The 22,948-nt window shown below is 64.2% G+C and overlaps 2 protein-coding genes across 4 annotated transcripts; one reads left to right on the top strand and one right to left on the bottom strand.

The window, feature by feature from the left end:
* Nucleotides 1–599: 599 nt before the first annotated feature.
* On the bottom strand, nucleotides 600–22,879 carry LOC117638938 (serine/arginine repetitive matrix protein 1). 3 transcript variants are annotated; one of them, XM_034374170.1, is made up of 14 exons: nucleotides 22,689–22,879; nucleotides 9,455–9,544; nucleotides 6,641–6,745; nucleotides 6,202–6,497; nucleotides 6,027–6,123; nucleotides 5,768–5,908; nucleotides 5,503–5,530; nucleotides 5,279–5,433; nucleotides 4,878–5,007; nucleotides 4,525–4,801; nucleotides 2,860–3,111; nucleotides 2,325–2,465; nucleotides 1,764–1,973; nucleotides 600–1,321 (listed from the first exon to the last, which is right to left on the bottom strand). In XM_034374170.1, exons 4-14 carry the CDS (start codon nucleotides 6,406–6,408, stop codon nucleotides 1,181–1,183), a joined length of 1,779 nt encoding a protein of 592 aa, XP_034230061.1. In that variant the 5' UTR covers nucleotides 6,409–6,497; nucleotides 6,641–6,745; nucleotides 9,455–9,544; nucleotides 22,689–22,879; the 3' UTR covers nucleotides 600–1,180. The 3 variants fall into 3 exon arrangements, with proteins under 3 accessions (XP_034230061.1, XP_034230060.1, XP_034230062.1); XM_034374169.1 differs by lacking the exon at nucleotides 6,641–6,745 and having other exon boundaries at nucleotides 22,689–22,878; XM_034374171.1 differs by lacking the exon at nucleotides 6,641–6,745 and having other exon boundaries at nucleotides 4,639–4,801; nucleotides 22,689–22,877.
* LOC117638940 lies at nucleotides 9,134–12,566 on the top strand. The gene is made up of 4 exons (XM_034374173.1): nucleotides 9,134–9,242; nucleotides 10,624–10,896; nucleotides 11,065–11,220; nucleotides 11,585–12,566. The coding sequence occupies exons 2-4, from the start codon at nucleotides 10,652–10,654 to the stop codon at nucleotides 12,177–12,179; spliced, it is 996 nt and encodes a 331-aa protein (XP_034230064.1). The 5' UTR covers nucleotides 9,134–9,242; nucleotides 10,624–10,651; the 3' UTR covers nucleotides 12,180–12,566.
* Nucleotides 22,880–22,948: the final 69 nt, after the last annotated feature.

The following is a 22,948-nucleotide window of genomic DNA, read 5'->3' on the forward strand; positions in this document are numbered from 1 at the left end:
GCGCGGTGGTAGGTCCGCGTCGGTGTGCCGCCGTGCCGGCCGAGGAAGCGCCACGCCGGGTCCTCCCACAACACAGGTGGCGATAACCGGGCCAAGCGCACTCAGACACAGACACAGATACACACAGACACAGACAGATACACACAGACACGCACACATGCGCGCGCACACATACAGACACATACACACACGGGCATGCGCAGACACATACACGCGCACACAGAGGCCCGCCGGCAAATCCGGCCTGAACCACGACCTGCCGCAAAACCGAAACAAACCTGACCCCGGGTCCGCCGACGTTTGGCAGATAAGGAAACGCTGACACAAGTTGCATTTGAATTTCAAGTGCCGGATGAGTTGCACTGTAGTGTCTGTCTATGAGACGCCCTCTGAACTGTTTGCTTTTCTTGTGAGATTTGTTTTTGGCGGGTGCTGGTTATGCCTCTTTCAGTTTTATTTTTATTTTCCCTGCTGTTGTGGCTTTTGCTTCTGACCATGGTTTATCTACTTGTAGCTCAACACGTTTCCGCAGCGAGCCCGAGCGTTCGTGAGACAAGCACAAAAAATAAAAATAACACACTCAGCAAAAAAGAAAAATAGAGATTTTTTTGTAAAAGTTTAATCAGTTAATAAAAGACGGAGTGAGATAATACATAGGTACACATGGCAAGTTATCGTTGTACGTACAGTTTGGCACTTCAATCTTTTTTGTACACACGAAAAAAGCTCTAGCTTAGACAGATGACACGAACAACAATCCACAGACGAACTAAGTCTAAATTAAGTCAAATCGGAAACATTAGTACGTGATACAATAATGTGCAGCAAGGCGGTAGAATGTCGATGAAAAAATAATAATGCACGTCAACACTGACTGATCTCAAAAATAAATACTTCTACAAAACCAGCCCTTCGGTCTATCCACAAATCACGAAATGGCACGAACTCGTGATTTTGGCAGACGAGGCTCGAGGGTCGCGGACTGCTCCATTTACTCAGCTCCTCCGTCGAAGAGGTTCCGGAGCTCACTTCTCTCACTCTCCAGTCTAGTCCTTAATGTTAATGTTAGCACGTCGCCACGGCACGCGGCACGGCACGCGGACGCACTCGGAGTCGCGGTTGACGGCCACGTCCTTGGGGACGTCCTTGAGGACGTCGTGGGGGACGAGGACGAGGACGCTCACATGATGGTGCAGGGCATGGCGCAGCAGAGCGGCAGGCACACGGGCACCACCGCCTTGCCGGTCTTGCTGGACTCCTTGCTGCGCTGCTTCATCTTGTACTCGTACTTGGCCTTGGCCTTGCCCTTGTAGCCGCCGCCCTGCAACACCATTCGAGTTCAGATTCGTGGATTCAGGAGGGGGATTGGGCGTCATCCCCCAGAGGGCGGCGAGGCTGCCTGGAAGGTAGGCAACACACCGCACTTGGCGCCTGGAGGGGGGCAACTTGCGAGACATCGCCCTGTTCCCCTCTAAACCCGTCTCCGGATCCGCCCTTGCCCTTGCCCCGGCAGGCAGCAGAGCACGAATACAGCAAGCTGTTTTGAGTACCAAAAATTCGCAAGCTTTGACCTGGAATCTTCATTAGCTAACCAATATTTGGTGCTTCGACCGCCCATAATGCCTGAGGAGCATTTCAGGGCCCGGCCTGTCAATTTATGGCATTCAAAACGGTTTTGCCAAATTTGTGGCGAGCCAACTTGCCACCGGCTTGGCAGCAAAGCTAGTTCCACTGGAGGCAGCGCCGCCACTGCCGCCACTCACCGCGCTCTGGGCCGAGGACTCCTCCCTGGTGGTGAACATCTCGACGCCGGGCGGGTAGTACACGGGCGGCCCGGCCACGTTCCTGGACACCAGCTGCTCCTCCTTGCGCACGGGCGGCGGCGTGGGCGGCCCGCGCGCCGGCTGCTGCACCTGCTGCCGCTGGGCGCGCTGCTCCAGGTCCAGGGCGTGCTGCCGGACGCTGGTGTGGCCCTGCGGACGACGAGCGGGAACGGGGTGAGGGGGCGTGATGGCGAGAACATTTTACTCTGATTCCGGACAACGTTTCATCGCTCGCTGCTTCTCGGCAAACACTTTAAATCCAGTGTGGTAAGTTCGAGTGGCGCCCCGTTTTGGTGGCCTTCTGGCCGTGGATCGCCCTCTGAGAACGCCAAGATGTGGCGTGCCGGGGCGCCGGAGTGCCGAACTTTGGCATTCTCAGAGCACAAATCTGAGAGGAAACTTGGCAACGGCATTGCCGCGAATAACTTGCGAGAGGCAGGGCGATGGAACGCTGTGCGGAATGAACCTGCTGCAGAACGCTCTCGGCGCGCTCTCACTCACCATGTCGGTCTCGGTGAAGGAGGACATGAGCTCGTTGAGCTCCTTGGGCGGCCGCTGGTCCTCCTGCGGCGTCGGCGAGGGCGTCGGGAAGGGGCGCGGCTGCAGCACGGGCTCGCGGAACGAGCGGTCCACCCTGTCGATCTGCAAGCCCAACGATGGCACGCCGTGAGTGCGGCACAACCCCGCGCCAAAAGCCCGGACGCGCTTTGAGCTCCTGAGTCGCTAAATGGTACTCGAACCGAACGTGTGACCCCACCAATGGATTGCTCTCCGAACGAGGAAGCCACAGGTGGGATCACACGTTTGATTCGAGTCCTGTTTAGCGACTCTGGAGCTCAACACGCGTCTAGAGTTTTGGCCGTCAGTGCCGTCTGCCGGTCCACTGTGCGTGGCTTCGAGTCCAGCAACTAGGCCAGGTTTTGGCGATGGGTGTACCGCTGCACCGGTCTGCCGGTCCACTGTGCGTGGCTCCGAGTCCAGCAACTAGGCCAGGTTTTGGCGGTGGGTGCACCACTGCACCGGTTTCCCAGTGTACCTGGTAGGTGTGCACGTTGCGGACGGGGAAGGGCTGCGGCGGCGGCGACCGGGACCGCGACCGCTGCCTGGTGTTGCTGGTGTTGGTGTAGCTGGCCGACTCGTCGCGGCGGTACGCGTAGCCGGACAGCGGCTCCGGCGGCATGGGGAACGACACCGGCGACGGCGAGCGGTGCGGCGGCGGCGTGCGCGGCGGGTCCACGTGGTTGGCGCTCGTCGAGCTGTAGTTGTAGGTCGTCGTCGAGGACATCACCTGCCGCGCGCAGAGGGAAGGGGAGGTCAGTGCTGAGTGACCCGGCAGACTGATTCCGAGGGTCGTTTTCGTCGCTCTGTGCCTCTCGTGCCTACACGGGGGGATGCCCGATGAGTACGATAGAGATGGAGCAAGGCGTGGATCCAGGGAGGAGGTTGCCGCCTGAAAGGTAGGCAAAAGCCGCACCTTGCCTCTGTAAGTAGGCAACTTTTGCGGCACCCCCTCCCCATGAACCCGTCTCTGGATCCGCCCTTGGACAGAGCGACGTAAAGGGCTCTCGGAATCAGCCTGCAGCAACCAGTGACACACTAACACCTTGCGTAGCCATCGACGAGTGCGAGCGAGAGCGAGGGGCTCCCGGCGAGGGCGCGCTCGGCGGACCGGGGTCTACCAGGCGACGCGGGAGTCCGAGCTGTGTGGCCCGACCAACGCCTTTCATGTCCTCTTTGCGCCCAGCGACACATGTCAACGCACACACACACGCACTCACACACAAAGGCACTCACACCACTCACGCAAAACGCATTACGCGAAACACAAACAAGCGCGGCGTTGCAGTCGGTGCAACTGCCGTAGAGGGGTGTGTGCAGTGCACACGCACGCGCGCGCGCGCACACACACACACACACACGCACAAAAAGGCACTCACACCGCTCACGCAAAACGCATCACGCGAAACACAAACAAGCGCGGCGTTGCAGTCGGTGCACTGCCGTAGAGGCGTGTGTGCAGTGCAGGGGCGAAAGTTACAGTGCGGAACACTGGCGTGCTTTGTCCGCCTTGGCCGCGCGCGGCGACACGGCGCCCTTTGTCGAGGGAAGACCAGGACGGCAGCATCAGCCGAGCGATCCAGAGAGCGGTTTGTTTCTCTGTCTCTCTCGCACCCTCATGGAGAGGCCCATGATTGCGAGAGAGACAGAGCGACGAAAGCGCAGTTCCGAATGAGCTCGCTGTGCCGGGTCGTTGTTTGCAAGTTGCAAGGCGTTGGAACGCCAACGCCGCCGCCACACAGTGGGCCAGACGACCGGTGGAGGCGGCCAACTCTAGATGCGTTTTGAGCTCCAGAGTCGCTAAAATGGACTCGAGCTAAACGTGTGATTCCACCAATGGATTGCTCTCCGAACGAGCAATCCATTGGTGGGGTCGCACCGTTCGAGTCCTGTTTAACGAATCTGGAGCTCAAAACGCGTCTAGAGCTTTGTACGACTGCTCCGGTCTTCTAACCCACTGTGCGCCAGCCGCACGCAGAGTGACGAAACGACTCTTGCGAATCGCTCTGCGGCACACGGCACACGACACACGGGGCAGAGGGCGGGGGGCAAACCGGGGCAAACCGGGGCAAACCGGGGCAAACCGGGGCAAACCGGGGCAAACCAGGCCAAACCACACAGCACGCGTCCACGCGTCCCAAACCTTCCGCCGGGGCACCGGGGAGCGCGCGGGGGAGGGCGACCTCCGGAGGCTGAGCGCCGCCTCCTGCTCCTCGCGGCTGGCCCTGCGCTCGTACTCGCGGACCAGCGTGGACACCTTGGCGGCCCCTGTGACGGGGTAGTCGGGCAGCCCCACGCCCGCCAGCGGCGCCATGGACGGCGACGCCGGCCGCACGCGGTCCCTGGGTGGCGAGGCGTCGCGGTAGCGCGTCGTGGAGGACGTCGACGTGGACCCCGCGGTGCCGCGCGAGTCGTAAGACCTGCGGGAAGAGAGGGAAAGTGAGTTTACGCGGCTGGGAGTCGAACCTGGGACTCCGAGGACGGAGCGGCCGTTACCGGTAGACGTGGTGCGAGACGACCTCCCTGCCCAGCGAGGGGCTGGGCGGGATCTCCCTCCTGGCCGGGGACGGCGACGTCGTTCTGCTGGAGCTGGAGTACACCTCCCTGGACATGCCGGAGGTGATGCCTGCAGACAAACGGAACGAACACACAGCGTCACGTCCTCGCTTCTCAAACTCGCCGCACTGGAGGCCCTGCCGCCTGACTCCGAAGGAGCGTCTCCTCGCTCTGTCTCTGTCGCACTCATGGGGCGTTCCTCACGGGTGCGAGAGAGACAGAGCGACGAAACGGTCCAACGGAATCAGGCGGCCGCGGAGTGATGACAGCGCCTTTGTCGCTCTGTCTCTCTCGCACTCGTGGCGCGCTCCGTCTGCGTTGGAGGGAGAGGCCCTACTCACCCCTGTCGAGGCTGGAGGACACGGGGTGGCGGTTGGGGCCGGGGCTGGGCGACTGCCTGTCCTTGTTGACGGACCCGTAGCGCTGCTCGCTGTACGAGCGCTGCGAGGACCGCTGCGCCGAGCGGCTGATGTGCTGGGCCGGCCGGGGGTCGCTGCTGCGGAGCAAAAGCAGTTGGAGCAATCCGGCCGCGTCCTCAAACTACTGCAGGGGCGGCGGTACTTACTATCCGTCGCGGCTGGTGGTGGTCGTAACTGCAACAACAACGACATACAGTGAGCGGGTTCACACTGAACGGACACGCTGTGCAACGCGCGACTCCAGTGGAGGGTAATAGGACAACCGGCCCGTAGATAGCCGCCGGAGAGGTAGGCAAGCAACACTCTGCCACAGCATGCGAGCAAAAAGTGCTACTTTGACCCCCCCCCCTTTCCCTCAGGGTGGCTCTAGATCCGGCACTGAGGCGGCACTGGGGTGTGCTGTGTACTCACTCTGGTACTCGCGGTTGAAGCCCGCCCGCTGCGCCGAGTTGAGGTCGTCCAGCAGCGTATCCAGCTCGGCGATGTTGTTCTGGCCGAGGTCCGTGATGGCGCGCGCCTGGCTCAGCGTGTCCGCCGTCTCGCGGAGCAGCGCTGCGGATCACCACGGCCATTGTCATCGTCACTGTCTCTCTCGCACTCATGGGGCGTTACTAGTGGCGTTACGGGTGCGACAGAGACAGAGCGACGGAGCACTGCTCGGCTCGCTCACCTGCGTTGGCGTTGTTCGAGGAGCCCGTGCTGCTCTTGTACTCGTAGGACATGGTCTTGTAGGCGGACGTGGCGTTGCCGTGGCGGTCCACGCCACTCTGAGGGAGGAACACAGACACGGCGTTAGTCGCTAGTCTTTACAGTGTGCCGCGCTCCTCCCTGCGCCGGGGACCTACCGAGTACTCGGTGGCCGAGTTGTAGGCGCCGGGCACGGCCGACAGCGAGTTGAAGACGCTGGGCGAGGAGGCGCGCTCCTCCGGCACCGTGGTGGAGTTGGCGGGCGACAGGTACTCGATCTGGTACTCGCGGGTGGTGCTGGGCAGCTGCCCCGTGGCCTGGGTCGTCATGGTGCGGCTCACCTCCCGGTACCCCGTCGACGTCATGGTGCTGTTGTGCGCGACGCCGCTGACGGCGCTGCTCGGCAAGCCGTTGACGCGGCCCACCGAAGACTGGAGGTCGTCGAGGAGGTTGTCTGCAAGGAGCACGCCGTCAGCACCGGGAGCAGTCAGTCTCTCTCTCTCTCTCACACACACACACAACACTCGCGTTGTTTTCAAAGAGATTTCATTGACCTGCCTGCCTCTATGACGTCACTCACTTTGTCTCCGCCTTTACCTTGTCGCGGCACTGGAGGCTGCTGCCCCGGCGCACCTCTGCTACAAGGACCCCCGCAACGTGGACGGACTCGACCCTAAGTGGCGGTGGCGAAGGGGGCAGATCCTGGGGAGCCAACCGAACGGACCATGCCGTGAGTCGGGCGTTTCGCGCAAAGCCACGCCGGGCTGGACTCCACGTCGGCCGAGGGTGAGGGAGGCCCACTGGTGCGACTGGGGACTCGTCGGGACTACTTCAAGGAGGGTGGAAGGCACAGGAGGACGTTCAGAACGCAAAGGGGCGCTGCAGCGGCAGACCGATTCCGACAGTCGTTTTCGTCGCTCTGTCCCTCTCGCACCTCGAAACACTCCATGAGTGCGATAGGAACAGAGCGACGAAAACGACTCTCGGAAGCAGTCTGCTGGCGGAGTCCGAAGAGTGCTGTCCTCGCTCTGCCTCTCTCGCACCTCTACGGGACGCCATATGAGTGCTGGAGAGCCTGAGCGACGAAAACGACTCTCCGCGCGACTCTGAGAGTGAGTGTCGGAACGGAACGCCGCGCGGACGCCTGAGCGCAGCACGGCCCCGTGCGTTGGGTTGCCTACCCGGTGCTCGTCAGGCGCTCGCTCCGGCGGCCGGCTGTTCGGGGTAGTTCGGGACGCATGCGGGGAGGGCCGGGGGGCAAGTCGGAATGAGTGTACAGGAACCCCGAGGAAGACGAACACACGGGCAATTAGTCAAGTGCGGTGCGAGTGTGTGAGTGCGTGCGTGCGCGCAGCGGCCGGGTCATAACACAGGGTGCAGACACTGGCTGGCCGGCCAGACACATCGCTCTCTAGGCTGCAGACTGATTCCGAGAGTCGCTCTGTCTCGCTCGCACTCATGAGGCGTCGCGTGTAGATGCGAGAGAGACAGAGCGACGAAAGCGACTCTCGGAATCAGTCTGCTGGGTGCTGGCTGGCGCCGCGGCCAAGCGGGCTGCCAAGAGGGCGCAGCGCGCGGAGCGGCGCAAAGGGGAGGGAAGTAGGTTGCAAGCTGCTGGCACTGCCCTGGCACTGCCGGCCAATCACAAGCGGGGGCTCGGGGGGTTCATTCAACCCGCATTATTCTGCAGCAGAGAGAGTCCGAACCGCGGTTTGTCGCTGTCTCTCTCGCACCCTTCGCAAAACCCACGAGTGCGAGAGAGGAAGCGCAGTTCGGAAGCAGCCCGCTGCACCGGGTCGTTGTTTGCAAGCTGCAAGGCGTTGGAACGCCGCCGCCAAGCCGCCGCGCGACGCGTTCGGAAACGCCAGAAAAACAAGCGGCGGCCACGCAGCCTGCGACCTGCGTGGGCGTCGTGGCAGGGCCTGGCAGGGCGGCCCCAAGCCAGCAAGCCGGCCAAGAGTTGCGTCGCGGCGGGGGCGGGCGCAGGCGGGCTGAGGGTGGGTCCGCACAGTCCGCACGTCCGCTACACCGCAATGGCGGGGCGGGGCGGGGCGGGGCGCTGCAGTGGCATGGCGCTAGTCTGCAGACTGATTCTAAGAGACGTTTTCCTCCCTCTGTCACCCTCGCTCTCACGGGGCGTCCCGTGTCGGCGCGACAGAGGTGGAGCGACGGAAACGACCCTCTGAATCAGTCCACTGATCCTGGACACAGGGTTTCACCGCTCCGTCTCCCTCGTATTCTACGCGACGCCCCATGAGTGCGAGAGAGACAGAGCGACGAAGGCGCCGTTGTTCGAAACTAGCCTGCTTTCATGAGGCGCATGGTAAGGGGCGGATCCAGGGGGTGGCGTCGTGGGCAAAGCCGCCTGAAACGCGAAGTCCCACATTGCCCCAGGAAGTAGGCATCCCATCCGCATTTCAACCCTTGCTCAGCTGCTCATGGAGTGGACGCCAGGCGTGCGAGCACGGCGGCGTGGTGACAGCGAGCACCGAGCACAGCACCGTTCGAGTCGCACCCAGCGGCGCCCGAGCACCGCCAAGCACCGCCTGACCGCCACCCCCGGCCCGGCACTGGCACACTGGCAAACAAACAGACTGGCGGACGGGACGCGCGGACCGCGGCGGCCGGCCGGACAGACTCACTGCCCCACTGATTCACGGTGCTATTTCGAGCGCCTCCCCCGGGCTTTAATCTGACATTCGCGGTCGCCACTCGACAACAGGATAGGGCAGGCCCTGCCGCCCTGGGCTTTGTCGCCGTCTCTCTCGCACCTTGACGATGCGCTCCATGAGTGCGAGAGAGACAGCGCCGTCCGGAGGCGGCCGGCGTCCGCGGGTGGCTGCAGGGTGGCCGCGGGACGGCGGCGCGGCGCCCTCTGACGACGCCCACCTGGCCGAAATTGATTGTGACACACCGCCTTCGTGGAGTTGTTGTTGTTGTTGTCGTCGTTGCGGTGACCGCTCGGGTCGGCCGGTGCAGCGGAGGCAGCGGCAGCAACTAACAGTGCGGCGCGGCGCTAGAGCAGAGCGGAAAGAGGAAGCCACACGTGTCCACACGCTGGAGCTGGAACTACAGAGCGACTACACTGGGACTACAAAGTGAGTGGCGTCAATCGGCTACAGTTAATTCGCGCAAGAAAAGGAATAAAAGAACTTTTCTGTACAAAATTAGTCCTATTAGATTTTTACAAAGTGTGCAGGTAAAGCAGGGGTGGGTGGAAAGGGCCCAGTCGGGTCGGCCCAGTCGGCCGAGTGGCCTCGGCAAGCCATGCCTTCGCTTGCCTTCGCTGCGGACGGCGTGCCGTTCTGGCCGACTTGACTGTGCCATTTCCAACCCCTGATTCAGCCATGCGTGCATGTGAATGTAATCGTAAAGTCATTTCAAAGAAATTATTAGATTATTGAAACGTACCAAGGTTGTTATTGTCCATGCCGCTGAGGTCAGTGTTGTTGTCTCTTTCAACTCAGCCGGTGAGAATCTCCGTAACCAGACTCATGCCACCTGCAAATTTAAAAGAAAGAAACAATGAGTAATGTGTTCAATTCAAAAGTGATGTATGAAGAGGAGGTTCATCAACATCAGTATTATTTGGAAATTTGCATAGTTTGAAAGGCATAACATTGTCCAAATTCAAGTTGAAGAGAAACGTTAAATTAGTCGTATCTTCAAAAAGTCTCCTACGCAAAGTATTTCAACGGAAACCCAAAACTTTTGGTCTGGTCATTTTTCACTTCCTTGGCTTGGGTATAATACGTCACTGTTTTTTGTATATGAGCCAAGGAAGTGAAACATGTCCTATCATCAGTTTGCGTAGAAAATACTTTACGTTACTTTTAGAAGGTATTTGCTGACTTTGCAGCAAGGTGTTCGACTCTTAATTTTGCTGATTACAAAGCAGCACTTCACATCTGTCAAGACTTTAGACATAGGGACCCTATTTGAAAAAAATGCAATATTATCAGTAGTATCTCCACTCAATTATTTTTTTTAATAGGCATCTTTTTCAAGTTGACATCTTTTAAAAAGAAGGATGCTTGACACACATTGATGGATTTCATTTATAATTTGGTTTTGCCAGTGGGGTTTCACAATGGGATTCGAGGCGACGGTCATCCGACTGGCCGCTCTGGCCTGCGAGGAGCAGTGTCCTTGCGGAACTGCATTCTCTGAAGCTGTCTGGGGCTTTTGCGCAACCTGCTACTTGGTGCCGGTGGTGCAGCCATCCGTGCCCGTTGCCTTTGGGGGTTGGTTTTGCTCGCAGTTTGTCTACGTTTGAGGAGAGGGTCACCAAGATTCAAGATTGATGAAACACCTTCTCCCCCTCCCCCTTTCCCTCTCCACCTTCTTCCCTCGTCTGTTCTCTCTTCCCCTTCCCTACCCCCTACCCCCTTCCCCCTTCCCCCTCAACCTTTCTCCCCTTCCCCTCTCCCCTCGCCCTCCCCCTTTCCCCTCCCCTCCCCCTTTCTCCCCCTTTCTCCCCTTCCCCCTTCCTCCTTGCCCTCTCTCCCTTCTCCCTACACCTTCGCTAACAACAAGGTACTTGATTTGAAATTGGACTTGATTTGGAAAATTGGTCTCAGATCCACCAAGAACCCGACCGCCACCGCCATGAAGTCTGAACGTGTGCCCGGGCCCGAGGCGAGTGAGGCGAGCGAGGCGCGCTCCGAGGCGCCGGCGCTGCCGGACGAGGTGCTGGCGCAGATCTTCGGCCTGGTGACCGACGGCCCCACGCTGCTAGACGTGCTGCCTCTCGTGTGCCAGAGCTGGCGGCGCGTCGCCCGCCACCCGGCCTCCTGGGCCGGCGTCCGGTTCGTCATCGACACCTCCGGGGCCTTCAAGCGGATCATGTTGCAGTAAGTGCGCTCACTGGCTAATGCCTTCAAGAAACATCAAGCTTTGGCGAAAATTTTCGTTTGTAGATATTTTTTTTGGCTTGCCTTTTTGTAGACCGAGCACAAAGTTTTGGGCGAAGATGACGAACGCGTGGTGCAGGCTTGTTTCTAATCTCCGTTCTCTCCCAGGACCGACCGGGCGCGCACCCTGGCCCGCGCGCTCCTGCACGCCCCCGTGGCCGCGTCGCTGGAGGTGCTGGGCCCCTCCGACCCCGGCCCCCTGCTGCAGTCCGCCCTCCGCCGCAGCGGCGCCTCTGTCCGCGTCTTGGACTGCGCGTGTTACAGGTAGGTGTCGCCGGCCGGGAGTCGAGGGCGGACTTCGAGACAGTGGCGGATCCAGAGGGACTTGCGGGGACCATGTAGCGAAAGTTGCCTAATAGGTGGAGGAAGTGCGAAGTTTTGCCTGCTTTTCAGGCGACGTCGCCGTCTGAAGGTAAGGGCTAGGGTAGGGGTGCCCCTCGCCCCCTGCACTCGCCCATTGATTTAACGGGAAAAGGCAGCAGCCCTTTTGCCACCCTTTGGCCTCCGGAAATCCCCTGCCATTGGACAAACAGCGCAGCTTGGCCCCTCCGTCAGGCCTTCTGGATCCACGTCCTTGCGGCGTTGCGGCGCCGCGCACCGAGTAACCCCCCGCCTTGTTGGGTTGCAGCGAACTCTTCTGGAAGCACGTGGCCCCCTTCCTGTACCGGCAGCGCGAACTCCGAGTGCTGCGGCTGCGCCTGCGCTGCCGCTCGCACCGAGCCACCTTCGAGGACATGATGACCGCCGAGATCAAGGTGCCGCGGTGCGCGCGCGACAAGTACGACGGGGAGCTCGCCGGGCCGCACCCCAAGCTCCGGGAGCTGGTGCTGCAGGACCTGCGCGTCGAGCACCGCCTCCCCGAGCGCTTCGTCGCCGACCTGGTGCACGGCGCCGTGGCGCTCCGGCAGCTGGACCTGGACGTGCACCCCGTCGACGCGGACATCTTCGAGACTCTGGAGCAGCCCGTCGTGGCCGTGGAGCACCTGTCGCTGGTCCTCAAGGCCAAGGGCCCGGACGCGTTCTGGGAGCTCCGGAAGAGCGCCGGCAGTGCGGTGGCGCTGTGCCGGTTGATGGACCCCTGCCTCCAGTCCGTGACCCTCCACCTCCACCACCAGGTGTCGTCCGACCACCCCGGCGATGACTGGTCGTTGTTTTGTAAAGGACTGTTTTCCGCCGTCGCCAGCGCGCTGCCAGACATCAAGGTGACCATCGAGGACTTGTGACTTGTGCGCCCACACCCACCATACCATGGCTCCTTCTCTGTGATCGCTACCTGCTGCCCGGGTCCAACAGGTCCTGCATCGCCCCAACGAGCGCCCTCTCATTCCATACAAATTAGACAAGTTAGATAAGACTCACGGCAGATAGACTTCATGCACGTGCACAAGTGGTACCTGCGCTTTTTCTGGGTTTTAGGTCTCAGTATGACGTCTTTGTAATTTATATATATCTAGTTAAGGAGTTTCTGACGTACGTTTAATGTGATACATGCAAAAGAAGTAGTTGATAATGAATGCCTCCTGTTTTAAAGTTTTAAATGTTTTAAAGATGATCGCAAACGCCTTTTTAAAATAAATTTTTACAAGTAAATTTTTGATAGTAAATACGTATTTTTTGTTGCTTTTTTCATTTGCAACTAGAAACGACACAATTCTGAGCCCTGGACAGGGTGAAACTCGAAATCAGTTCTAACAATCGGATGTCCGAGGGAGCGGCACGACTACCGCTTGGTCCGCGAAACAGAGAGAAGGCTGCGGCGAGCACAATGCGGAGGTCCTGGTCCTCTCTGTCTGTCTGTCTGTCCGCCTCGCCGCGACATTTAGAGTGGCGCGTGCCCCAACGGCACATGCCGCCTGGGTCGCCGCCTGGCCGCGCCGCCGCGGAACCGACTTAACCGCGACGCGTATGCATCGGCCTGGCTTGGACTGGGGCAGCCCTTCGTCTTTCCGTCTCTCTCGCACCCGCACGGGACTGCACGGAACGCGCCGCGAGTGCGAGAGAGGCGGCGTCCGTGGAAAGAATGTGAGTCAGTGCCGCGCCTCGCCCGCCTCGCCGCAGTGTCGCTGCCGGCCTGTTTATGACGAGACCATGCCATTCCTTTTTGGGGCCGAAGGCGAACCACCCCCGCACCACCGCCACACTGCTTGTCGCGCCGCGCCGCCGACCGACTCCGCGCATCGTCGTGCTCTCTCTCTCGCACTGGCGGGGCGCCCCGTGCGGAGTCAGCCTGCCGCCACGGCGTTCCGGGAATCGGTCCTAGTTTGTCGCGGCTCGTCGGCACACTAGCACATCGCAGCAATGGCGTTCCGATTGGCGACCGACATGCGGCACACCGAGCGCGGCGCGGCGCGGCGCCCCCGCCAGGACGGCGGACTGTCGGCATTCTGCATTTCCGGTGTGGCTGCCGAACCAGATTGCCGCCGAGCACGGCGAGGCGGGCGAGGCGGGGCGGGGCGGGGCGGGGCGAGGCGGGGCGGGGCGGGGCGAGGCGTGGCGGGGTGGGGTGAGGCGAGGCGAGGCGAGGTTTGGTGGGCGGCAGGACGTGTGCACTGGCCGCGGCCGCGGCGACTTTACGACCACCCCGAACAACACGGTCATTTCGCAATGGAAGAAGAGAAGAAGGAGGGGGGGAGGAAATTGGTGGCGCCCCAGTGGTACTCGAACGCGCGTCGATGAGATTTACGTGGGCTGGATGGTGCGCTGGGTGCGCCACGCCCCACCACGCCCCGCCACGCCACGCCGCCGCGGTCTGTGGGACAGTGAACGCGCCGCCGGCAGGACGGGGGCAGGGCGGCCGGACGGGTCTATTTCCGTGCAGTCAGGTGCGCGGACTCGCGGGACTCGCGGCGCCTTCCCGCCAGCAGACCGCCGTCGCTCCGTCTCTCTCGCACCCCGGCGGCCCTGCGGCCCTGCGGCCCTGCGGCCCTGCGGCACGATCCACGAGTGCGAGAGAGACGGAGCGACGGCGCGGTTTTTCGGAACGACTCGGCTGGGCGGCCGCGCGCTTTATTCGCACCAGGCCGGGATGATCAGGGCGGATTTATTCGGGCGCGGGTCGCGGGTTCGAGTCCCGGCAAGGTAGCGCGAGTTTTTGTGTGTTTTGTTTTTGCCCCGAGGTATTGCACGGGCGAGCGGAGAGGGAAGGCCCACCGAGGCGGCGGGGCGACGCCGCCCTGCACGGCGGTCCGGTCCCAATAAGGCTTGCCGCCGTGCGGCATGCAGCCACCGAGTACGCAACGAGGACCTGCAGGCCGACTCCGAGAGTCGTCCTCGTCGCTCTGTCTCTCTCGCACTCGTGGGCGCTCCGGAAAGGTGCGAGGGAGACAGAGCGACGAAAGCGACTCTCGGGATCAGTCTTGCCCTGCATGGCGGAGGACGGCGACCGAAAAGGGGCGCCGCAATCGGCCTTGCGAATCAGAAAGTGCGGCTGATTCCGAGCAGTGGCTCTGCCGATCCGTCCCTCTCGCACTCATGGACCGTTCCGTAAGGGTGCGAGAGAGACAGCGACGGTGCGCGGTGGCGCTGGAGAGCGCCCGGCGGGGTGGGCCAGCCCGTTACACGCGCGCGTGTTGCGGTGTTGCCTACCCGCGACTTCGCAGGCGCTGACGCACCCGGACACCCAAAACGAAAACGCAAAGCTGAAACGTGAAGTGCTGCCCCGCACATCCCGACACGCCAAACTGCTTGTCGTTGCCGAGGTTCCCGAGGCGGCCACTCCGCTCCACTCCGCTCACGCCATCCTGCCCAATTTGCCTGCCAATAGCGTTCGTGCTGCCGCCAGGCCGGCCGGGCCGCGCCGCCGCGCCCGCGTGTGCCTCTGTGTGGGCCTGGGCATCACAATACCGGACCCAAATTCCGCCTGCCTGCAGGCGCTTCGTCGTTCTGCCTCTCTCTCTCTCTCTCTAGCCCATTCGGCGCACCCAATGGGTGCGAGAGAGACAGGGCGACGGCCTGCACCGCGCGTGGGTCAGCAAGTCCGCCGGGCGCCGCGAGGTTTTCATAGCAAGGCACTCGGCATGGCGCCCCGCGGCGGCCAGCCACGACGCACTTGAAGCAGCAGACTGATTCCGAGAGTCGTTTTCGTCGCTCTGTCTCTCTCGCACTCGTGGGGCATCTCGTGTAGGTGCGAGAGAGACAGAGCGACGACAACGACTCTCGGAACGAGTCTGCTAGCCGTTAGGGAAGCGGAAACGGGTCCAGGGCTGCGCCAGGCTGCGCCTGTTGGTCTGTTTGCCGCGCGCTGAAAACGGGGCTAGGAAAAGCGCCACTCAAAGCTACTCGGCTTGCTTCGCTTGCTTCCCGGGCCGTGGTCGGCCGTGGCGGCCGCGTCGGCTAGTTCGACGGAAAGCACTCGCCGTCCGCGCCGCGCGCACATTCGGTTTCACAGTGGTCACAAAGAGCCCCGAAATGACTCAAGGGTCGAACAGAAAGGAGAGGCTGCGCCAAGGACGTCGCTGAGAGACGTCGCTGACAAACTTTTAGACAGGCCGCCGCTAACGCTGACAAACTTAGAGAGGCCTCGACGGATGCTGGCAAACTTAGGGAGACCTCGCCGAAGCTGACAAACGAAGAAAGGTCTCGAAACAAACGAGAGGAGGCCTCGCTAACACTGACAAAATTTAGAGAGGCCCCGCTAACGCTGACAAACTTTAGAGAGGCCTCGCTGAAGCTGACAAACGAAGAGAGGCCTCGCTAACGCTGACAAACCGATGACAAACTTGGGAAGGCCTCGCTAACGCTGACAAACAGAGAGGCCGTCGCGTTGGCGGCGTCGCGCCTTGCCGGCCTCGCCGCGGCCGCACCGGGCTGCCGATCGGCAAAGGGCTCGTTCGTCGGCGTCCTCGGGCCCTGGTGGCACTGTCGCCAAGGCCGTTGCTCCGGGGCCGGCGGCGGACGCGCCGAAAGCAACAGGTGCGCGTCAAAGAGTCGAGAGCGGCGCGGCCGGCCGCAGCAGGTTATGTCAGTCACAGTCGGCCGAGGACAGAGCAGAGCGGCACAGAGCGCTGATTGAAAGCTGTAAAAAAGAACCGCCCGGCAATGTCGCTTGAATATCAAGCGCGCTGGCGGGCCGGGCGGGGCAGGCGGGGCGGGGCCGCCGCGCGGGTCTTGGCCTGGAGGCCTGGAGGCCCGGAGGCCTGGGGGTCCACGTCGAGGCCCTGAGGACGGCGGCGCGGCGTCGCAAGGCGCGGTGCGGCGCGGCGGGCGGCGGGGCGCTCCGTGCCTGATGCCCATACTTGGCGACGCCAAGTCGCTGCCAGCTCGGCCTGCCCGGCCTTCACCGCGCCGCGCGCCGCGCGCAGCCCGTCCCCGCCGCGGCACGCCGGGCACGCCGGGCACGCCGCCCCGGAGCCGATCACCGCCAATCCCATACGGCATGCGTGCCATCATGCTGGATTTCAATGAGGTTTCGAGAGGGCCCGGCCCGGCCAGCGGAGCGGGCTGACTCCGAACGCTGCCTTCGTCGCTCTGTCGCTCTCGCACCCATTGGGCGGTCTACAGCGGTGAGAGAGAAAGGAGAGAGAGAGAGAGAGAGAGAGAGAGAGAGAGAGACCGATGGAGCAGTGTTCGTAATCAGCCTAGCCAGCAGAGGCACCGGGAGGCACCTGCAGGCCGCGGGGCCCGAATGTGGGTCCGCGAGCCGCGTGCGAGCCGCGTGCGTGAGTCAGGGAGTCAGGGAGCCAGGTGGGAGGGGCACTGAGGGGCAGGCGGCCGGATGGGCAGCCCGGCAGCGGCCGGCAGCGGCCGCGGACTTGAACGCCCCGCGCCGCGCCGTGTCGTCTGGAAGGGAAAGGCGAAGCAGGCGAAGGCGACGACGCGAGTGTCGTCGTGAATCTATTCGGCCGATTGCCGATCGTGTGGGCGGCTCCGCGGCGCTCCGCGGCCGACTCATTCCGCGCACATCGCTGGCGTCGCTCCGTCTCTGTCGCACTCGTGGGCCGTGCCGCTGCGTGCCGCTGCGTGCCGCTGCGTGCCGCGCGGCCGCGAGAGAGACGGAGCGACGGAGCGCTGTTCGGAAGCAACCGCGGCGAACGACGACAGTCTGCCTGCATTCGGCGAGGAAACGATCAACGCGCCGATTCCGCCGCGCGCTGCACCGCGATGACGATTTGCGGTGTGACCGCCTCCCTCCCCTCCCCTCCCACTGACACACGGCATCGTGGCTGCGCTGGCTGCGCTGGTGGCTGCGCTGCTGCGCCCCGCCCCGGGCGTTGATGGCTCATTTGCTCGAAATTACACGTATTGTAGAGCGCGCGTGCTGGCGGCTGCCTGGCTGGCTGCCTGGCGGCGCGGCTCCTTGTTGCACCCGTGCGGCGTGGCGGCGTGGCGTCTCGTGTCCGCGCCCAATCAAGTCGCCGAGTGAACGCCACAATAACAAGAGGGGCGTTGCGCGAGGCGCGAGTGCGAGAGTCCAGGCCGCCCCGTCCGGGCGCCAATGGAGAATGGAGGTGACCCAATAAAAAGAGCGCCATACCCGTGACCCACTTGAATGCGTCCTGTTCTTCTTTTTCGCTTGTTTTTGTTTGTCGTAGACTGCAGAGTGCACCGCGACCTCCCCGCCGCCGCCGTGGTCTTTCTTCACCCGGCGGGTGAGCCCCCCGGCGACAAGGTCCCAAGGCCCTGGTTATTACTCCGTCCACAAATAACCAGCGGCGCGGCGCCCGCCGCCCCCAACGTCCCCCTGGGCCTGGCCGGCCGGCCTGCCTGCCGGGGCACCCCGCGTCCCCGAGGCCGCCCTGCACGCCCTGCAGGGCGCGGGGGCCGCGCGAAGACCCGCCTCGGGGCTCCGCGGCGGAGAAGGGCGTGCGGCAGGACAGGAAGGCGCCGACGACGCGCACCTGCACCGGCAGGCCGCGCCGGCACACGGTTGCTTTGGACGCCTCCCAACGGCCTGCCGGCCTTCCTCAACGCCCCCCGCGCCCCGCGGCGCCCCAGTGCTGCCAGCCGTCGTCGTCGTCCTCCCCGGTGGCGCCGTCCATGAGATCAGTGCTGCGTCAGGTTGGCAGCGCGCGGCCAACGCGGCGTGCGGCGTGGCGGTGACGGAGGGACGCCGCCAGTGCAATCCCTGTGAAACCGCCGCGCTGCCGCTGCCTCATTCCGAACGGTGCTCTGTCTCTCTCGCACGTCGTCAGGGCACCCCATGAGTGCGAGAGAGACAGAGCGACGACGTCACCTTTCTGAACCAGTCCGCGGCCTCCCGTATTGAAGGCGGATTTCATGCGATTTCTCAGAACGCCCCGCCCCCGCGCGGTACACGTTTGGCTCGCGACGCTCGCGACGCTCGCGACGAGGCAGCGAGGCGTTTTCATCGCTCTGTCTCTCTCGCACTCATGGGGCGCTGCTTGCAGGTAAGAGAGAGACAGAGCGTCGAAGCCGACTCGCAGCGCGCGCCAAGAAGTGCAGCCACCGCGACCAACGGGCTGCCCAGTCCCGGTCGTCCCGGTGGGCAGCGCCAGGCAGTGGCACCGGCCGGCGCGGCGCGGGCGGGGCGGAGCGCGCGGTGACAATGCGAGGGCAGAGAGAGTCGAGGGAGTCGAGGGAGTCGAGGGAGTCACACGCGAAAAAAGGCGCTCGAATCACGACTCAGGCTGCAGCGACAGATGGCGCGCGTTTCGGTTACACATTCACTCTGGCGGTGGAGGCGCGCCGCGTCCGGTGTAGCGGGTGCGCGGGGCGGGGCGGGGCGGGGCGGGGCGGGGCGGGGCGGGGCGGGGGGCGGGGCGGGCGGGGCGGCGGGCGGGGCGGGGCGGGGGGGGCGGGGGGGCCGGGGCGGGAGGCCGCGCGAGCAGCGAGTCACCCAGTTCCCCAGAAACACGTCGCGCCGTGCACAGGCGCGTGGCGGCGGCCGTCTGGACAGGGCAAGGACGCGAACCCGACCGGGCACCAGGCCCCGAATCCGCCACCCGCACTCGGCACTCAGCGCTCTGTCTCTCTCGCACCCCTACGGCACACTCCACGAGTGCGAGAGAGACAGAGCGAGAAGCACACGCAGCGGAATTGGGCACCCCGCGCTCCGGAGCGCCTGCAGGGTGGGCCTGCCCGCCGCGCTCGCCTGTGTAACAGGACGGCCTACCTCCCAGGCGCTCTGCTCGCCGATCGACTTTTCGCGCTCTACCCTTGTATCTCTGCCCTTCCAGTGTCGTGAGCAAACGCGTGTCGACGACCGTCTGGGCAGGGCAGGCCGCGGGCGCGGGGCGTCGAACGCTCTGGAACGCCTGGCGGGTAGGCAGCCGGCCGGTGCGTCTTGCACGCCTGCGTAACAGGTCGGCCTACCTCGCAGGCGCTCGACCCGCCAGTCTCGCTGCTTTGAGTGAGTGGAGAACATTTTCTCGGTCTTCTTCCAGCGATCGCGTTCCGGTGCCGGTGCCCCTCCAGGGCTCTACCTGCGCCCACCGCCTCCCCGCCCACTCCGTGCCCTGCAGCCGCCTGCAGCAGGCCGAAGGGTACCGAAGGGTCGCTCTGTCTCCCTCGCACTCTCGGGCGTTCCGTCGGGGCGCGAGAGAGACAGAGGCGAGGCGGCGAGGCGTCCGCGCTCCCTTGGAATGGCGTAGGCGCCCCGTCCCCCGTTCCGCCGTTCCGCCCATGCAGAGCCGTTTGGGCCGCTCCCTGCAGTCCGAAAGCGACTCGCGGCGCACCTTGGCCAGTGCAAGCGGGAGAGGCTCATTCCGAGCCGAGCTTTCGTCGCCGCGTCTCCCTCGCACTCGCGGGGCGTCCCGGAGGGGTGCGAGGGAGACGGAGAGACAGGCGGCCTGCAGGCCTTGCCGGCGTAGGCTGGCGGGGCTGCCGGAGCGGCCGGCCGCTGCCGTTCGTGGAACCACGTGCGGTTCGGTTCGGCTCGGTTTGACTGAAGGTGACACGTCGGACTAAAACCAATAGCGCGCTGGTCGTGTTTGGACAGCCTCCGCCTCGCCGGCCCCCCGCCCTCGCGGCCCGCGGCCGGCAGATGAGTCCCTCTGTATTCTGGGCGTCGGGGCGAAAACAAAGCGAGAATAGCGACAGACGGCGAGGCGGGCAGCGCGATCCGCGGCGCTAAAATCCGGAGTAAACATCGCGGGCGGCATGGCAGGCCCGGCAGGCACACCGCACAGCGTCGCACGGCGCGGCGAGGACGCGGTGACGTCACTCGGCAGGTGCCCGTTGAGTAAGGAGCGAAGCCAGCGGCAGGGGTCCTCCTGCAGAGGTCCGAGAGTCGTTTTCGTCGCTCTGTCTCTCTCACAATCGTGGGGCGTCCATTTAGGTGCGAGAGAGACAGAGCGACGAAAGCGACTCTCGGACTCGGTCTGCTGCCCGGCTCTGCTCGTCCGAGTTGTCGCCTGCTCTTCCCGCGAACGGCAACATTCGTCGCGCCGTCTCTCTCGCACTCACGGACAGTCCCGCATGGGTGCGAGCGAGACACACTGACACACCGCGAGGCAGTCGGCTGACGTGACGGGGCTGACGAGCGAGACAGGGGCAGGGCAGGGCAGGGCGGTCTTGACCCTGGCCGGCGGCCTTCCCCGCCACCGTGACGGCGAGGCCCCGCGCCGCCCCGCGCCTCCCGGTTAAGGACCTTGGCACATCTTCCGAAATAGAGCGGCCCGGCCGCCCCGTTGAACGAAATGTAAACCCTTTCCACGTGAGCAGGGCAGGGCTGGGCAGGGCGCGCAGGGCGGTATGCCGGGCGCGCCGCGGCGGCTCCTTTGGGGCTCGGCTTACCGGTCTAGGTCAGTGACGTGGCGGGGCAGTGGGCGAAAATATGTGGAATCCGCTGGCGGTATTCGAACTTGGAACCGCGGCCTCGCGGCGACGACGCGCCCTGGGTGTGGCGCTGGGCGCGCTGGGCCGGGCGCCACGGACACCCCTCGGCCGGGCCGGGCCGTCGGACGTGCGGTGAGTGGTGAGTATCGAGGAAGGATTTTTGTTTGCCCCTTTGGTCACGCGCGCGGCGACAAGGCACGGCCCAGCACGCATCGCGCCGCATCGCGCCACCGGCCGGCGAAGCGACGCGTCACGCTTTAGCGAAATCCAGCCACTCGTCGCGTGCACGTGCGGCGCACGCGGTTCAACGCGACGTGCCGTGCCGTGCCGCGCCGGGGCGGGGCGGGGCCGGGGTTTCAAAGCGCGCAGTGCAGGCCGCCGTCGTCTCGCTGTCATCGGGGTTCACATAGTCATTACCCCTCCCCTCCGCCTTCCCCTCGGGTCGCCGCGGGCTTTCGGACGGCATTCGGATGGCTTTCGGACGGCTCTCCGTCTCACTTGAGCGCGTCGCGTCGCGTCGCCCGGGATGCCAACACACTACGGCAAAGAATAACGCATGGCCGGCGCGGGGGGCGTGGCGGGCGGGGCGCGGGGGCAGCGTGTGGGCGGAGGGGCAGGGCGGCGCGGCGCCGAGGCTGCGCGCTGCGAGGCGTGGGCAACTTCCGTAGACTACGAGGGGCCTAACTCCGGCTCGGCTCCGCGCGTGAAACGGCTGGCGCGGCGCGTCGCGGACGTCGGCTCGGCTCGGCACGCAGCTGGGCGCAGCGCAGCCGTGCAGCCTCACGCCCAGGCGCCCCCGCCCCGCCCCCGCCCCGCCGCCGCCCCCGGCCCGCCCGCCTCTGCCCACCTGGTGGCCGCGCGCCGAGCCGCGCGCTCACTGGGTCGAAGGTAAAGCGCGCCGAGGCCGAGCAGGGCCAGGTCTGGCCAGGTACACGCGGTGTCGCGGACCTGGTCACCAAGGCCCCCGTCGTGCCGCCGTGCCGCCCCCGTCGAGGGTCTCGTAAAGCCCGGCCGATAAACGGCGACCCGCGGCGCGGCGCCCCGTGCATTGTTCCTATCACTCGCACCCAAGCGGCAGTCGGCCCCCGCCGGGCAGCATGGCCAGCACACCCAGGACGCTAGGACCGCCAGCACTACTGGTGCGTCTGAGACAGCTAGAACGGCTCGCACGGCCAGCACACCCAGGACGGCTAGGACCGCCAGCACTACTGGTGCATCTGAGACAGCTAGAACGGCTCGCACGGCCAGCACAACCAGTACAGCTAGGACGTCGGCCAGGGCGGCCAGCACGGCCTGGACACCTAGGACGTCGACCAGGACCGCCAGCGCGGCCACGACGCCCTGGCGGCGCGCGGCGTGGTCCCGGCCCGCTTGTCACCGCGGTCGGCCGCCCGATCGGATCGGAAAGTCGGCGTGTTTGTTGGCGTTTCCGAAATTAGCGGCGCCTCGCCCCCGCCCCCTGCCCCCGCCCCGTCGGCCCGTCGGCCACTTCACACGTGACTGGTGGTCTACTTGGCGCCACCCGCGGCCCGCGGCCCGGTGGCAGCCCGACCCGTAATCCCATTCGCTGTTCGCTTTCGAGACAGCGTCCTCGGCCCGCGCGTACACATGTCAAGAAAACTGGGTGGGCATGCGCCGTGTCATGAAATAATTCGTTTTTTGGAGGACAAGGGCCGTTGTGTTAAGAGATGGAGGACTTCCCTGCGACGACGACCACTTCCCGCGGCCTAATTGGACGCCGTCCGAGTGACGGAAAAAAATTCCCAATTACAATCTTGGTCCAGGAGTCCAGTGCTGGCCGCCGAGTTGTCCCTGGACGTCGTGCGTCGCCTGGTCCAGTCCAGTGGAGGACTTCCCCCAGCGTCCCAGGACGTCAACGCGTGCAGCACGCAAGCGTAGCCCGCAGAGGGCTTCCCCCAGGACGTCGTGCCTGCCCTGCTGCAGCCCAGGCCTTCCTAGGCCTTCCCCCAGGGCGGGCGGCCGGGACGCTCGCTTACCTCCGGGCACAGCTGGGGCGGCAGGACGCGTAAATCCAGAGGGCGGCGGTCGCGATCTCTCCCAGCGTCTCCAAGTGCAGCGCGAGTGCCGCGAACCGGACGGCGCGATCGGAGCGAACCGCACTGCGAGGTGGTCGTCGGCGGACTGGACCGCACCGCGGACTGGGCCTGCCTCGGCCTGCCTGGGCCGCGAGCAGAAGCAGAACCGAACCGCGCCACCGCGCTCGCCGTCTCGTCTCGGCCGCGAGGCGCTCAGCGCG

The sequence above is a fragment of the Thrips palmi genome, unplaced genomic scaffold, assembly GCF_012932325.1.
Source record: "Thrips palmi isolate BJ-2018 unplaced genomic scaffold, TpBJ-2018v1 HiC_scaffold_10, whole genome shotgun sequence".
Taxonomy (NCBI): Eukaryota; Metazoa; Arthropoda; class Insecta; order Thysanoptera; family Thripidae; genus Thrips; species Thrips palmi.